Below are 13598 nucleotides of genomic sequence, written 5' to 3'. Positions count from 1 at the left end.
TTTATTGTAAACATGGTAGGGATATGTTTACACGCAGTAAAACCACAGCATAGTTTATCTCGCTATCTTGTACACAGAAAATTGTGATGCAAAACAGAAAATACAAAGTAAATGGACCTCCCAGAGCACGATGTCGTGGATCAGTACAATTAGCCGGAGATGTAAATCACCTGGTAGACCATGTTGGCCGGGGTCGCCAGGCACTCCTTTGGGTCCTTGAGGGCCCCGTGTCCCTGGAAAGCCAATAGAGCCTGGGAGCCCAAAAGCAGAGTCTCCTGTTGGTCCGCTGAGACCTGCAGAGCCTCGAAGTCCCGGAGAGCCTGGTGCACATAAAGTTAAACAGTCTGGAAACAGCTCATAATGGTTTGGGTTTAAAGTCCAAACCTTCTGCCACCACAGAGGTAAGTAACAGAGTAAGGAATTGTAGATTAGGATGCTTATCACAGTCACGACTTAGACTTTACTGGGTGCAACTTAAAACGAGCACTTTTTAAAAGTTAGAAACTAGACAGAAACACGGAGCCAGCAGGGCATCACTGATTTTTACAACTGATTCAATTCTGAATCACAAGTTCTCGATTCAATTAAGTTTTAACTCAGACATAAATATTATTATTAGAAAGATTTATCAGCACACATCCATGTTTCATATCTGTGTATAAACCAAAGCTGACACTGAGACTTCATCAGAGGTGTGAGCATCACAGCAGGTGTAACTGAGGATCCAACAGAGAAACATGAAGCAGGTTTTCCTGTTCTGGCTTTTTATAGCAGAAAACCTTAAAAATATTCTGCAGTCGATCAAAAACTGAAGCAAACCATGAATCAACATGTGAACATGACCTGATGAGGTTTGATTACAGACACAGCTGAGCAGTCATTTGTTTCCATTCGTTCAGTTTGAACAGCAGAGACGAGGCTTTGCTGTCAGAGGCCGACAGCACTGAACACAGCAGCAGACTGGTGGCTAATAAACAGAGAATAATGCAGGAAGCAGAGATTTGATGGTAAACTGGTCTCTGAGTGCTGAGAGAGAGAGAGCTGTGCAGGAAGTACAGCAGCCAAAGTCAGAGGGAGCTCATGAGCATGGTTATCAAACGTGAAGCGCAGTTTGATCTTCTTTTGCTGCTGGTTCAGTCAGTGTTGGTCAGAGTGACGAAACCTGCAGCTTCAGGATCTGTGAGCCGTCGACTCTCAGCGCCGACGGCGTCTGTGGACGATCCACGCTCTGCGTTTACATCTTTGTGCAGAATCCGTTTATCTGCTTCTCTTTTTAGCCGTTTTATCTGTTGTTGAAATAGTTTTGTGAGCTTCAAGATGAGATGCTGCCACTTCTGGCAAAATACATTTATATTTAAAAATCAATTCAGGATTTAATGAATTGATATTTATTCACCTTATTCACACTAAAATCGAGAATTTGAATGGGGAAATCGATCTTTTAAACCCACTCCTACCAGTAAGCCTCTAATTTTCGGCCATTGAAGCTGTTCAAATTATTCTGCTGGTCGTTGCTGCACAGCAGTGAAAACAGAAAGGCTGGAAGAGTTCCTTCTGGTCGGGGCAGATTTCTGAAGGAATTTCTGACATCTCTGTGAATTCGTTTGCTTCCCAGAGTTTTGTAAACTAACCTTGTAGAAGGTACGTAGAAGTTCATCCTAGAGTTAATTGGGAATTTAAGTTGATTGAGGAACCAGGCCCTGTTGAGAACGATGAGGTTTATCTCTTTTCCTGCGGAACAAACTCATTCGGCTTCCAGAATATGCCATGTGGTTCCCAGTGAAAACTGACTATTAACGCTCAGGATACTTTCTGGAGATCCTCCACAGCCAGGCGAACAAAGTTCAAGATCACAGTTGGATGTGAAACAAGCTGCTCCAGAATTCATTGGTATCCAGACCAGCCAGAGCATCAACCAGATCTGGTTTGTGCTGATGCATTGTGGAACTTACCTGGATCTCCATCATAACTGAAGCCTTCAGGTCCTTCATCTCCATAATCTCCAGTGACACCCTGAGGTCCTACAGGAGGAGGAGGGGAAATAATTAAAGGTAACTCTTCTGCTCATGTAACCTACAGGCGAAGATACAGAAGCGGAAGGTTTGCTTGGGTACCTTGTTTCCCAGGTATTCCAGGAAGTCCATCCTTCCCATTGTCTCCTTTAGGTCCATCTGACCCAATGCCACCAGGAAAACCTGGAGAACCCTGGGAACCTGTGTAGCCTGAAAGGTGAGAGAGGTGAGTAGGAAGTACTGTAAACAGGCAAACATAAAGATGTTACAGATCAAATTTACCTGCACTTCCAGGGTCTCCCTTCTCTCCAGGGGCACCTGGTCTTATGGGTCTAAAGGGTGGAGGGTCACCTGGAGGAAGAGGAGGGTTAAGTAGACACCAGTTAGAAGGTTTTGGCTAAAAAGGTTAATGAAAGTGTTCCTATGAACTTCACAAGTACTCAGTGCTGAAGAAAACCCTCAACTCATTTATATTTAATTGTATTTTCAGATTAAGTTTGGTTTTCTCCAAAATATTGAGTTCAGGCCGTCACCGTAAACACCCACAGGTTTCAAGTTGACTCCTTTTTATTTCATTTCTGCCTGTTTGGAAAACCTAAATGGAAAAACAAGAGGGGCGAGAGGCAGGGTACACCCTGGACAGGTCACCAGCCTGACACAGGACAAACACACTTACAGGTAATTTAGATTCACCAGTTAACCTAACCTAACTAACTGCGTGTCGGAGAACCCGGAAAGAACCCACACAGACGCAGGGAGAGCATGCAAAGTCCACACAGACCAGGTCAGAGTCAGGGGGTGGAACCAACACGCCACCGTGCTGCCCTGGAAACACGTTCAATAGAATAATTCAAAAGCAGAAATGTCTGAAACTTCAATCTAGTTTCCTAAATTTGCCTGTATCAAGTGTTTTATTCTAAAACAAAACCAATCTCAAACCCTCAACCAGGGGTGTCCAACTCCAGGCCTCGAGGGCCGGTGTCCTGCAGGTTCTAGATCTCACCCTGCATCAGCACATCTAAATCAAATGATTAGTTCATTTCCAGGCCTCTGGAGAACTTCAAGATATGTTGAGGAGGTCATTTGGCCATTTAAATCAGCTGTGATGGATCAAGGACACATCCTGCCCCACCCCTGCCCTAAACGATGAGTCACAGATGACCAACGGATGTTACGTTATCATCCTGTTTGAGAAACATACTCTACTCAAACCCGGACTTAGACCTTAAAAGGAGTCAGCACTGACAGATGTTAAGAGGACAGGTGTTATAAATGTTCAGGTCAGTCCTATGAAAACAGAACCGTATATATGGATTCAGCTGCAAAACTCTGGTAAAATCCACAGAAAGTGAGAACCAAACGTTTTTCGTAACAACGATTCTTACCTTTAACCCCCTTTAACCCCGGGGGGCCACAGGATCCAGTAGGTCCTGGATCCCCAAGGAGTCCACGTTCTCCCACAGCTCCATCTGCATCAGGTCCTCGGGGACCTGGAGGTCCTAAATATCCCTTTAACCCTGTAGTTCCTCTGAGGCCCCTTTCTCCAGGGAAGCTGAAAAAACTCTCCCCCTAAGAACAGACAAATTGAGGTCAAGAGACAGAACAGCATGACTGATGGCAGGACAACTGCAAAACAGGGACATTCTGATTATCTCACTGTTTGTCATCCACATTTCTCAGCGCTCAACTTTAAGTTATAAACAGATTCATGGATATAACAGATGTGGTGTCAGTGTGTTTTCTGGCATACAGTTGTGATCATTGTCCCGTTGATGCCCCAGTTTGGTCCAAGCTTCAGCTTCGGGATAGATGGCCTCACATTTGACTCTAGACTACGTTGGTATACAGAGGAGCTCATAGTCCACTTAGTCCACAGGCTTTCTCCTGTAAACTCTTCCAAACAAGCCAAACTTGTTCAGTCTTTTTCCATCTGTGCTGTCATGAACTTTAAAATTGAAAACGAGGCCTGTAGTGTCTCAGAATGTGAGGCAAAGCTCTTAGGTTTCTGTCGTTTCTTTGAGCATCGAATGGTCCGATCTTGGGATGAACTTGCTGGAACATCCATCACTGAGAAAATTGTCTTAATGTTTCCCTCTTGTAAATAATCTTTCTCACTGCAGAATGATGGACTTGTTTGAAAATAGCTGTATAACCTCTCCTAGGTTGGAGCAACAGTTTAGTCTGTAAGATCACTGCTGACGTCTTTCCTTTGCTTTCTGTTAACGCACACCTGAATGCTTCGGACTAGCTGCTAGAAGATTCTGCTTTTATAACGATGCTCACGATTGGTAAGTATCAGTTAACCGGTGCGTTTGATCAGCAGCACCTGGCTGCCATTTACTTCTCTTAATTCCTATAAAAGCAACAAGGATCCACTTAATTTGTCACAGGACTGCAATCAGGAAACATGTTCTTAAACTGACCATCGGAGGATTCTGATAAACATTCGTTCAAAAGGAAAAGCGGCGCAGACATGATCAGTGAGCTGTAATGTGAACATCATCTCATTACATCTGAAACAGAAACTACTTGCTGAGAAACTCTTTCACATTATTGCTTCTCATATTTCGCTCTTTCCCGTCTTGAACAACATCTTCCAATCCTCATTCCTCCTATCTTCTAACCCGACTGACCTGGAAACCGGGATTTCCAGGGACCCCTGAGGGCCCAGTCTGTCCTCTTCTTCCTGGGAACCCTTGTCTGCCTGCAGGGCCCCGCTGTCCCTTGTTTCCCTTCTCACCTGGAGACAGGAGCAACATTCACAGGAGGTTATGTTGATGTTACTGTCAATAATAAGTGTGCTGGGAGACAGCTGCACAGACTGGGACTCACCTTCGATATCCTCCACTGTTAAATCTCCTTTCTGTCCTTTAAAGCCTTTGACACCCGGCAATCCGGCCCGACCCTGTAAACAAAGCAATCAGTCAAATAAACAGAGCAGTGGTGGCTGCTCAGATGACCTCTGACCTTGTTGCTCAGTTGCTTTACCTGCTCACCAGTCTCTCCTGTGTCTCCGGGAACACCGTACTCTCCCCGAGGACCTGTGGGTCCAGAGGATCCTTGGAAGCCTGGAAATCCCAAGTCACCCTTAGGGCCAGGTGCACCTCTTAGTACAAGAGGAAGGCCACAAGAACAGCTGCCACAACTACCTAAAACACAGAAATTAGGGTTCGATCGATCTCTAACCCTTATTGAGCACTTCCAGCAAACATTAGCAAAACGATCTGATTGATTAATAACGTCACTACGACTGGCTGTCCGGGCAACATGGACTCTACTTAAGGCCAACATAGGATGTCTTCGCTATAGACAGTATAACAGACGGACACAGCTGAAGGTGGCGACACCTGTTACTGCAAAAGACTTCCAGTTGTATTGAAGTGTATGGGAAAAGTGCCCTCTGCCCCCTCGCTTTGAAGACGTTAGTACACATTTCCAAACTCACTCTTGAGGTCATTTTGAACAAAACATTAAGTCTGTTTTTATAAATTATGCTCATTCTTAGAATAAGAGAGGAAGGTTATTTAGGAGCATGCTCATTGGTTAATACCTCAGTCACAATTTGTTAGCCACAGCGTGCGGTTTCACAATCAGTCAGTCAGCCACAGATCGATAGATCAATCAGAATACGACGAGTGCTGGAGACCGTGAAGTCCTCAGCTGAAGTCTTAACCCTTTAAGACCTACCATAGAACCAAGTCCGCCAGAGCTTATATTATATTTTTACATGCTGTAGCGAAATTTCTGGGAGCATTTCAAGTTGCTATACATCAATACAAGCATTACAGTCTATATTTTAATAATATGTATGCATTAAGTGCATAGTAATTACATAAATTTCAAAAAAGTGCAATAAACTACAGAAAAATTGAAAATCGTTTTTGTTTTGTTAACATATATGTCTACTGTAAATACAAAAAAGTTGCACAAAAATAGTTTCCCACCACAGGAAATTTATTTTGAGTGTCTTCATAGTTTTATTTTTGAAATACACCAATTTTTATACACTGCAGGAAAAACGAAAATAAATATTATAGTGCAAATTTGCAAAAAAAACAGCATGTGCATCAAAATAAACTATTTCCAGCAGTGCAATATGAAGCATCCCAGAAACGACACAGAAAGTCATAAAGTCAAAGAAAACTTTTAAAAACACCAGTATAGGCTCATGAGGCCCTGATGGTAAAAAGAAACTACATTTCCGCAAAAATGACGTCACTTCCGGTTTCGGGCAGGTCATGGCGGACGTCGCCAATGTAGGAAGTGTTACGAACAGCTGATCGGATCGGCAAAGCGTGTTTCTGGAATATTATGTTTTTGTTGCTGCAAGTGCTTTTTATGCAGTTTTTGCAAAGCTTTATGTGGAAGGAAACCGTGACCGAGGACAAGCTGATGGCATAAGATGTAAGTACAACTCCTCCGGTTTCATATGCAAAGAAAATTATTGCGCTAGCTTACGTGGTTGCAGAGCTACTGGGATTTAAAAGTAGTTGCGCAAAATGGAGCGTGCCCGCTCTGACCGGCTTTAAAGGGTTAACACACCAGTGGGTGACATCTCAAAGCTAAATCTACGTACCGTCTAAGGCTTCACAGCAACAACATGAGTGAGGAAGCAAGTTAAGGTTATGCTCTTCATAGCTGGAAATGGTTAGCTGGTAAGTTAGCATTAGCCAGAAGTTTCATCCAATAAAACTCATCTGGATAAAGTACAATGAGAACCTAAAGGAAACAGCTAGTGATGACTTTAGCATGGTGATGATACCTTTGGTTTCTGGCATTAAAAGGTCAGATTGCCTTTTTTAAATTACTTCGTCAGTTGATGTTTATAAAATGACCGCTGCACGATTCACGTAGCATAATGTGGACAGGGGTGTTGGTACCGTAACAAAACTGTTGACTGATCGTGGGACAAAAGCCAAAAGCATTGTTCATCTTTTTAATCTCTTCTTTCCCCATTTAGCAAACGCAAACTGTGGTAATGTGACGTGGCCTGAGTGTGCACATATTTCACATTAAGGTTAAAAGCAGCTCATCAGTCTTCCACCCTCTAAACCTTTAACTGGTGTAAAAGTCACAATTTCAGTCAATGTCTCCAACAACTGACCTTTAATTCCCAGTGAGCCCTGAAACCCCGTGGGTCCGAGCACACCTGGGTCCCCACGTGGTCCTGAGGCTCCAGGGAGACAGTAGGTACCTTTAAAGACAAACAGGAAGTCAGATTATTGAGAAAAAAAATCAACTTGGACAGTGACACATCCCATACCTGCTGTTAATATCTGCAGTCTGACCCTGCAGGCACCTACAGGTGTACAACACTAAGAGACAAACACTGTTGTCTGGTACCTGGAACACCTTGCTGTCCTTTATGTCCTCTGAATCCACGGCGCCCTGGTTTTCCAGGTTCTCCAGGTGTGGGTTTCTCTGTAGAGATCTGACCTGGATCTCCTCTGACCCCCTTGCATCCTGGAACTCCCTTCTGACCTACAACTCCCGGCAGTCCTGAAGAAAACAACAAAAACTATCATACTACCTTAAACATGAGCAGAAAACATCCTTCTTACCACAGCACCGCTATGCTGCCTCTAATCAAGTTCATACCACCTTAAATCTAACCATGACACTTGAATCACCGTAGCTCAACTTTAAGATTCATTCAAGATTCAAGAGTCGAGGTCTTTATTGTCCAGTATACGCAGTGTACAGCGCACCGAAATGCCGTTTCACCCCAAGCCCCCCATGGTGCATTTATAAGAATATAAAAAATCTCCAGGAGATATAAAACTAGAAGAAGTGGATTGTGCAGAGGGTATTGAATACCAGCTTCAAGTTACGAGTCAGAGTATTGTGGACGAGACAGGATGAAGACGTGCATTATGTAGATGTGTTCAGCAACTGAAAGTAACAAGAAGCTGACTTCTTCAAATAATCTCACCACAGCAACCTCATACTGCCTTACATCAGGCTGCTACCACCTTAAATCTGGCCTCATGAGTCTCAGACCACCTCGCCAACTTCATCATCATTAAACCCCCCAAAGTGGTAGATAATGACCCAACGTTGTGGTCTCATCCCATTTGTAATCTGACTACACAAACTCGTAATAGCGCGTAAAATCTTAAAAAACTCTCCGATACGATTTTAAAGTTTGAGACCATTTGAACATCAGGTAGGAAGCACCACCTCACCCACCCTCTGACCCAGACTCTGCTCCTTTATCCACAGCAGGAAGCTTTCCCTTTTTTGATTTGACAGAACTTTATGCCAGACGGTTTTTCTGATGATGATTTATATCTGTCAGGAAAGATCTCCAATACTCAGTGATAGCGTATTTTTCCATCATATAAAGATGTTTCACCTGTGTCATCGCGCTGTGCTGAGATGTTTGCCAGCTCACATCGCTACAGAAACAGTAAAATATGCAGGTACTCACCAACTATTGATCTGCCAGGCGGTCCTGGGGGGCCGGGTATTCCCATCCGCCCCCTGTCTCCATTAAGGCCGTGCGGGCCGGGTGACCCGGGATCCCCAACTTGACCTAGAAGACATAAAGTAGTCATTGGACACCAGAGAAGAAGAATTGTGAAAGAGCTGATTGATTGGTGCACTGATCCATACCCGTGTACGTGATGTCTTCCTCCCGGGGGTTGCCTGGAGGCCCGGGATCTCCCCTTTCGCCCTGAGAACACACAGAACACGACAGCTTTATCTTTACTGAGGTCATTTTGTTTACATGATACTAACCAGATCATCGGGTTCACAGCTTCTAGTAACAGAACATCTACGTCTGTGAATGGGCGAAAGGTTTCAGTGCTGGTTTTTACTGCTGATCTGGCTCTGCTGGCCAGGGGGTGACCCCGCAGCGGGGAGGTCTGCAGCTGCGCGGTAGAGATCAGACGTCCGAGGTCATGGACAGATAACTGCTCAAAGTGTAGGACTTCAAGAATCTCAGAGTCCTTTTCACGATGGATGAATTTCAGTGATGCAGACGCTGCACCTGTCTGTGGACCATTTTACTGGTCTTCTGGTTAACTTCCTGCTCGTTTTGCCCTCGTTACCTTTTGCATACATTTTCCGAGCCTTCTCTCGCCCTTTGTCGTGGTGTGCTACAATGCTCTGTGCTCCTTGTTCCCTGGTTCCTAGTGTTTAGTTGGGATGGATGGGAAGCTTTGCTTTTATCCACAGTGACATAAAATATACAGGAAACAGACTGACCTTAGGACCATTTCGTCCAATCAGACCTGGGAGTCCTGAGCTTCCTTGGATTCCCTGAAAACACCAAAGAAAAACCAGACCTGATGATCCGAGGAACAGCACAGAAGTAGAAACAGGAATCTTCTGCTTTGACCAACCTTAACTCCTTTGTTCCCACGCAGACCAGGTTGTCCAGGGAGTCCCTGAAACACAGTTCGTTCAGCATCAATACCTCAAAGATTGATGACATCTCAAGTCTAATTAAAGTCTATAGTCTGATCAAAACTGCTTAATATTGATCGCACATCTTACCCTTGGTCCAGGAAGCCCCAAAATCCCCTTCTCCCCTTCCATCCCAGGTGACCCATTCAGACCCTGAGACCACAATTCAATAAAAAATATCTGATCAGTAACAGTGCTACTAAAATGATATTTGGAGATGTGGGGCACAACAACCAAGTGGGGTTTAAAAACGGCAGCTGAGTATCCTTCAAACACGAGATTACAGATGACAATTTTCAGGATGAGCGATAGTCCTGAACTCCATAAATCGGGAGAATCCTAACCTTCAAGTGAGCCTGGTGCCCAAGAATCGAACAACAAAGAGAACTTCAAGTTCCTAAATAAGATATTTAACCTACCAGCTGTCCGTCAATTCCACAGACTCCTTTAACCCCCCGGGAGCCCTGAAATATCCAACATATCCAGCGTGAGAAAACCGAGAGCAAAGCCTCCCAACAACAAGAGATATCAGAAATCAACATTTGCAACATTTGCTATTTAAAGTTTAACAGAAAACAGGAAGTCCCCTTAAATGTGCCATCTGATAGGCTGTAACAGAGTGAGGCTCCACCTACTTTGTCTCCTTTGATGTAGAGGTCTTCGGGAGGGTCAACATACTCAAAGGGCCCCGGAGGTCCCTGCAAACCCTGATCCCCCTGTGGACCACACAAACTGCTACAGCACGGCACATACTACACAGTACTGATGCGTTGCTCTTGCTGCTCTATTACTGCAGTAATTGTCAATGGTGAAGTGCAATTTATACAGTTTGCAGTGAAATGAAAACAGAAGGTAAATCAGTCAAACAGAAGAATGTGACAGAGCTCTGCCCCAAACGAGTAATCTAATGTGACTTTTGCACAGCGCCATTGCCTCGCGCGACAGGCTGTTCACGAGCTGCTGATTCAGTTAAAAGAAAGGGGGCGTGGTTGTACCTCATCTCCTTTCTGTCCAGGCAGAGATCGACCTCTTTCCCCCTGAAATGCACAAACAACAAATTCTGAAATAAAAGGTCAGAAAACGCAGTCTTTCAAATTACTCTGACGGTATACACAATGCTAGCCTCTACTACGTGCACATTACTTACGGGTGGACCTCGAGAACCCGGGCTTCCAGGTACGCCCTGCACAGACAGCAAAGACTTCATTATTGCAATTAATAAAATAATTCTTTGTTTCTCAGCTGAATTTGTAAGTTGTACAAAAAACAGTCTCCAACTTCTTGTGTAGCTTAATTTTAATGGAGAGACATAATGTAAAGCCAAAAACGTTATAACTTGAAGTTTTTGAGCCCCTGCAACACCCAGTCTGGCTCCATACAGGGAGCTGAGGCGCAGTTTTTCTAAACACGGCGTCTCTGTGGCTTTTAAACCCCAAAACACGCTGCGCCAAAAATGTGTCCACCCCAAGGATCGGGTCCCCGACACAAACAGAGTAACATAGTGTACGCGATTAAGTGCAGGATTTATACATCAGGGAAACCAAACAACCTCTGGCTACAACACAGAAGAGCCACCTCGTCAGGCCAGTGGACCTTCAATGATGAGGACGTAACATCCTGGACAGGGAAGTTTGAGCAGTGTTCATTTACTGGATGATCAAGCATGCATCAAGACTCCCATACAGGTTATATCTGTGCTTCAAAACCCCAACGTGGAACAGCAGAAACCCGAGACCAGGTCCCTTTAACTGTCCTCAACTTGAACACGTGACACCAGATTACTTTCTTCAAGCAGTAAATGTTAAGTGGTGACTCACGTCTTGGCCTTTTGGTCCTGGAGAACCCAGTGCTCCCTTCGATCCCGAGAGGCCCTGCTCACCCTGCAGACAGACAGACAGAAACCTGAAGGAGGACCACTACAAGTGAACGCTTCCTCCCTGTAAACCCGCTGGCATGTGTGTCACATGACAGTTTGTTTACTCACCCACAGACCGGGATGTCCACTGGGCCCAGCATCTCCCTGTCAAACAGAAAAGCTTTGATTAATAAGCCAAATCCTGATCCTAACCTGCAGCAGTACAAGTGTACTTACAGTCACTCCAGGGTTACGGATGAAATACACCGCCTGATCTCCTGGATATCCTTTCGGTCCTGGAAAACCCTGAAGAATTAAACACCACAGCGATGGTCAAATAGTACTGGACCAAAGATACAGTGGGAGGCAAAGGTTTGGGCAGCCTTGTTAATAGTCATTATTTTCCTGTATAAATCGTTGTTACAATAAAAAATATCAGTTAAATATATCATACAGGAGACACAAGTTTATTGGATTTACAGTAAGTGTGCAATAATTGTTTAAACAAAATCAGGCAGGTGCATAAATTTGGGCTCCACAAAAAAAGAGATGAAATCAATATTTAGCAGATCCGCCTTCTGCAGCCTCTAAACGCTTCCTGTGAGCTCCACTGAGAGTCTGGATTGTGGTTGAAGGTATTTTGGACGATTCCTCTTTACTAAACATCTCTCGTTCATTCAGGTTTGATGGCTTCCGAGCATCAACAGCTCTCTTTAACTCACAGCACAGGTTTCAATAATATTCAGGTCTGGGCTGAGATGAACGTTCCAGAACGTTGTACTTGTTCCTCTGCATGAAAGCTTTAGTGGATTTTGAGCAGTGTCTCGGTCGTTGTCTTGTTGAAAGATCCAGCCCCGGCGCAGCTTCAGCTTTGTCTCCGATTCTCCAGAATCTGCTGATACTGAGTGGAATCCATGTGTCCCTCAACTCTGACAGGATTCCTAGTCCCTGCACTGGCCACACAGCCCCACAGCATGATGGAACCACCACCATATTTTACTGGAGGCAGCAGGTGTTTTTCTGGGAATGCTGTGCTCTTTTCCCTCCATGGATAGCGCTCCTTGTTATGCCCAAATAACTCAGTTTTAGTTTCATCAGTCCACAGCAGCTTATTCCAGAATGAAGCTGGTTTGTCCAAATGTGCTTCAGCAAACCTCAAGCAGCTCTGTTTGTGCTGTGGGCGGAGCAAAGGCTTCCTCTGCATCACTCTCACATGCAGCATCTCCTTGTGTAAAGTGCGCCGAATGGTTCCATCTGCTGCAACATGATGTTGCAGGTCTTTGGTGCTGGTCTGTGGGTCGACTCTGACTGTTCTCACCGTCGCTTCTGTCTGTCTGAGATGTTTCTCGGTCTGACATTTCCAGCCTTAACTTGAACTGAGCCTGTGGTCTTCCATTGTCTCAATATGCTCCTAACTGTGGAGACAGACGGCTTAAATCTCTGAGGCAGCTTTCTGTGTCCTTCCCACCATGATGCTGAACAGTCTTTGTCTTCAGGTCATCTGACAGTTGTTCTGAGACCCCCGTGTTGCTACACTTCAGAGGAAATTAAAAGAGGGAAACTTAAATTGACCCCCTTAAATACTCTTTCTCATTATTGTTTTCACCTGTGTATGTAGGTCAGGGGTCACTGAGCTTACCGAGACAATTTGAGTTCCAATAATTAGTTCTGAAGGTTTGGAATCAATAAAATGACAACAGATTTATGCACCTGCCTGATTTTGTTTAAACAATTCTTGCACACATAAATTCAATAAACTTCATTTCACTTCTCAAACATCACTGTGTGCGTCTCCTGTATGATATATTTAACTGACAGTTTTTATTGTAACAACGATTTATACAGGAAAATAATGACTATGAACAAGGTTAACGTTTGCATCCCGCTGTACTGCAGCACACTCAACTATCCACACACAGGCTCACAGCAGTGTAAGACGAGAAAACCTCGTCCTTGTTCTCTCAGGACTCTAAAATCTGGATTCTGGAAAACTGAACGTTTCTCCAGCTCTGATTATTTTTACTGTGGCCTTTCTTGCCCTCCACAGTGAAGTGTTTGCTATCAGTGTTACTGTCATTTCTGACCAGTTCTCCGTCACGTCCTTGTTCTCCCAGAAGTCCAGCTTTCCCTTTCTCTCCTCTAGTTCCATTACATCCATCCAGACCTGGATGTCCTGGACCTCCAGCAGGTCCCGGGTGTCCCTGGACACACAAACACATAAACTGATGCCGAGAGCGGGACATCACTAGGTCACAGCTGACTGAGCTAAGAGGCTGAGAGGGGCGGGGCTTCTTACCGGAACTCCATCCAAACCTGGA

General features: G+C 44.5%; 1 protein-coding gene across 1 annotated transcript in view; it reads right to left on the bottom strand.

Moving 5' to 3' along the window:
- Positions 1-13598, bottom strand: part of col4a4 (collagen, type IV, alpha 4) — a 48505-nt gene that overhangs the window by 18528 nt on the left and 16379 nt on the right. The window contains exons 5-28 of the mRNA XM_026191958.1: positions 13577-13598; positions 13365-13481; positions 11518-11586; positions 11410-11445; positions 11243-11305; positions 10573-10608; positions 10421-10462; positions 10061-10141; positions 9845-9889; positions 9516-9578; positions 9362-9406; positions 9225-9278; positions 8628-8688; positions 8443-8547; positions 7356-7511; positions 7117-7206; positions 5001-5161; positions 4845-4917; positions 4646-4752; positions 3398-3581; positions 2295-2363; positions 2115-2222; positions 1953-2021; positions 171-320 (exon numbers count right to left, since the gene is read on the bottom strand). The exon at positions 13577-13598 is cut by the window's right edge and continues 23 nt beyond it. Coding sequence (XP_026047743.1) covers positions 171-320; positions 1953-2021; positions 2115-2222; positions 2295-2363; positions 3398-3581; positions 4646-4752; positions 4845-4917; positions 5001-5161; positions 7117-7206; positions 7356-7511; positions 8443-8547; positions 8628-8688; positions 9225-9278; positions 9362-9406; positions 9516-9578; positions 9845-9889; positions 10061-10141; positions 10421-10462; positions 10573-10608; positions 11243-11305; positions 11410-11445; positions 11518-11586; positions 13365-13481; positions 13577-13598 — 2006 coding nt within the window. The remainder of the gene's footprint in view (positions 1-170; positions 321-1952; positions 2022-2114; positions 2223-2294; positions 2364-3397; positions 3582-4645; positions 4753-4844; positions 4918-5000; positions 5162-7116; positions 7207-7355; positions 7512-8442; positions 8548-8627; positions 8689-9224; positions 9279-9361; positions 9407-9515; positions 9579-9844; positions 9890-10060; positions 10142-10420; positions 10463-10572; positions 10609-11242; positions 11306-11409; positions 11446-11517; positions 11587-13364; positions 13482-13576) is intronic.

The sequence above is a fragment of the Astatotilapia calliptera genome, chromosome 14 (genome assembly GCF_900246225.1).
Source record: "Astatotilapia calliptera chromosome 14, fAstCal1.2, whole genome shotgun sequence".
Classification (NCBI taxonomy): Eukaryota; Metazoa; Chordata; class Actinopteri; order Cichliformes; family Cichlidae; genus Astatotilapia; species Astatotilapia calliptera.
This window is presented reverse-complemented; position numbering and strand designations above follow the sequence as displayed.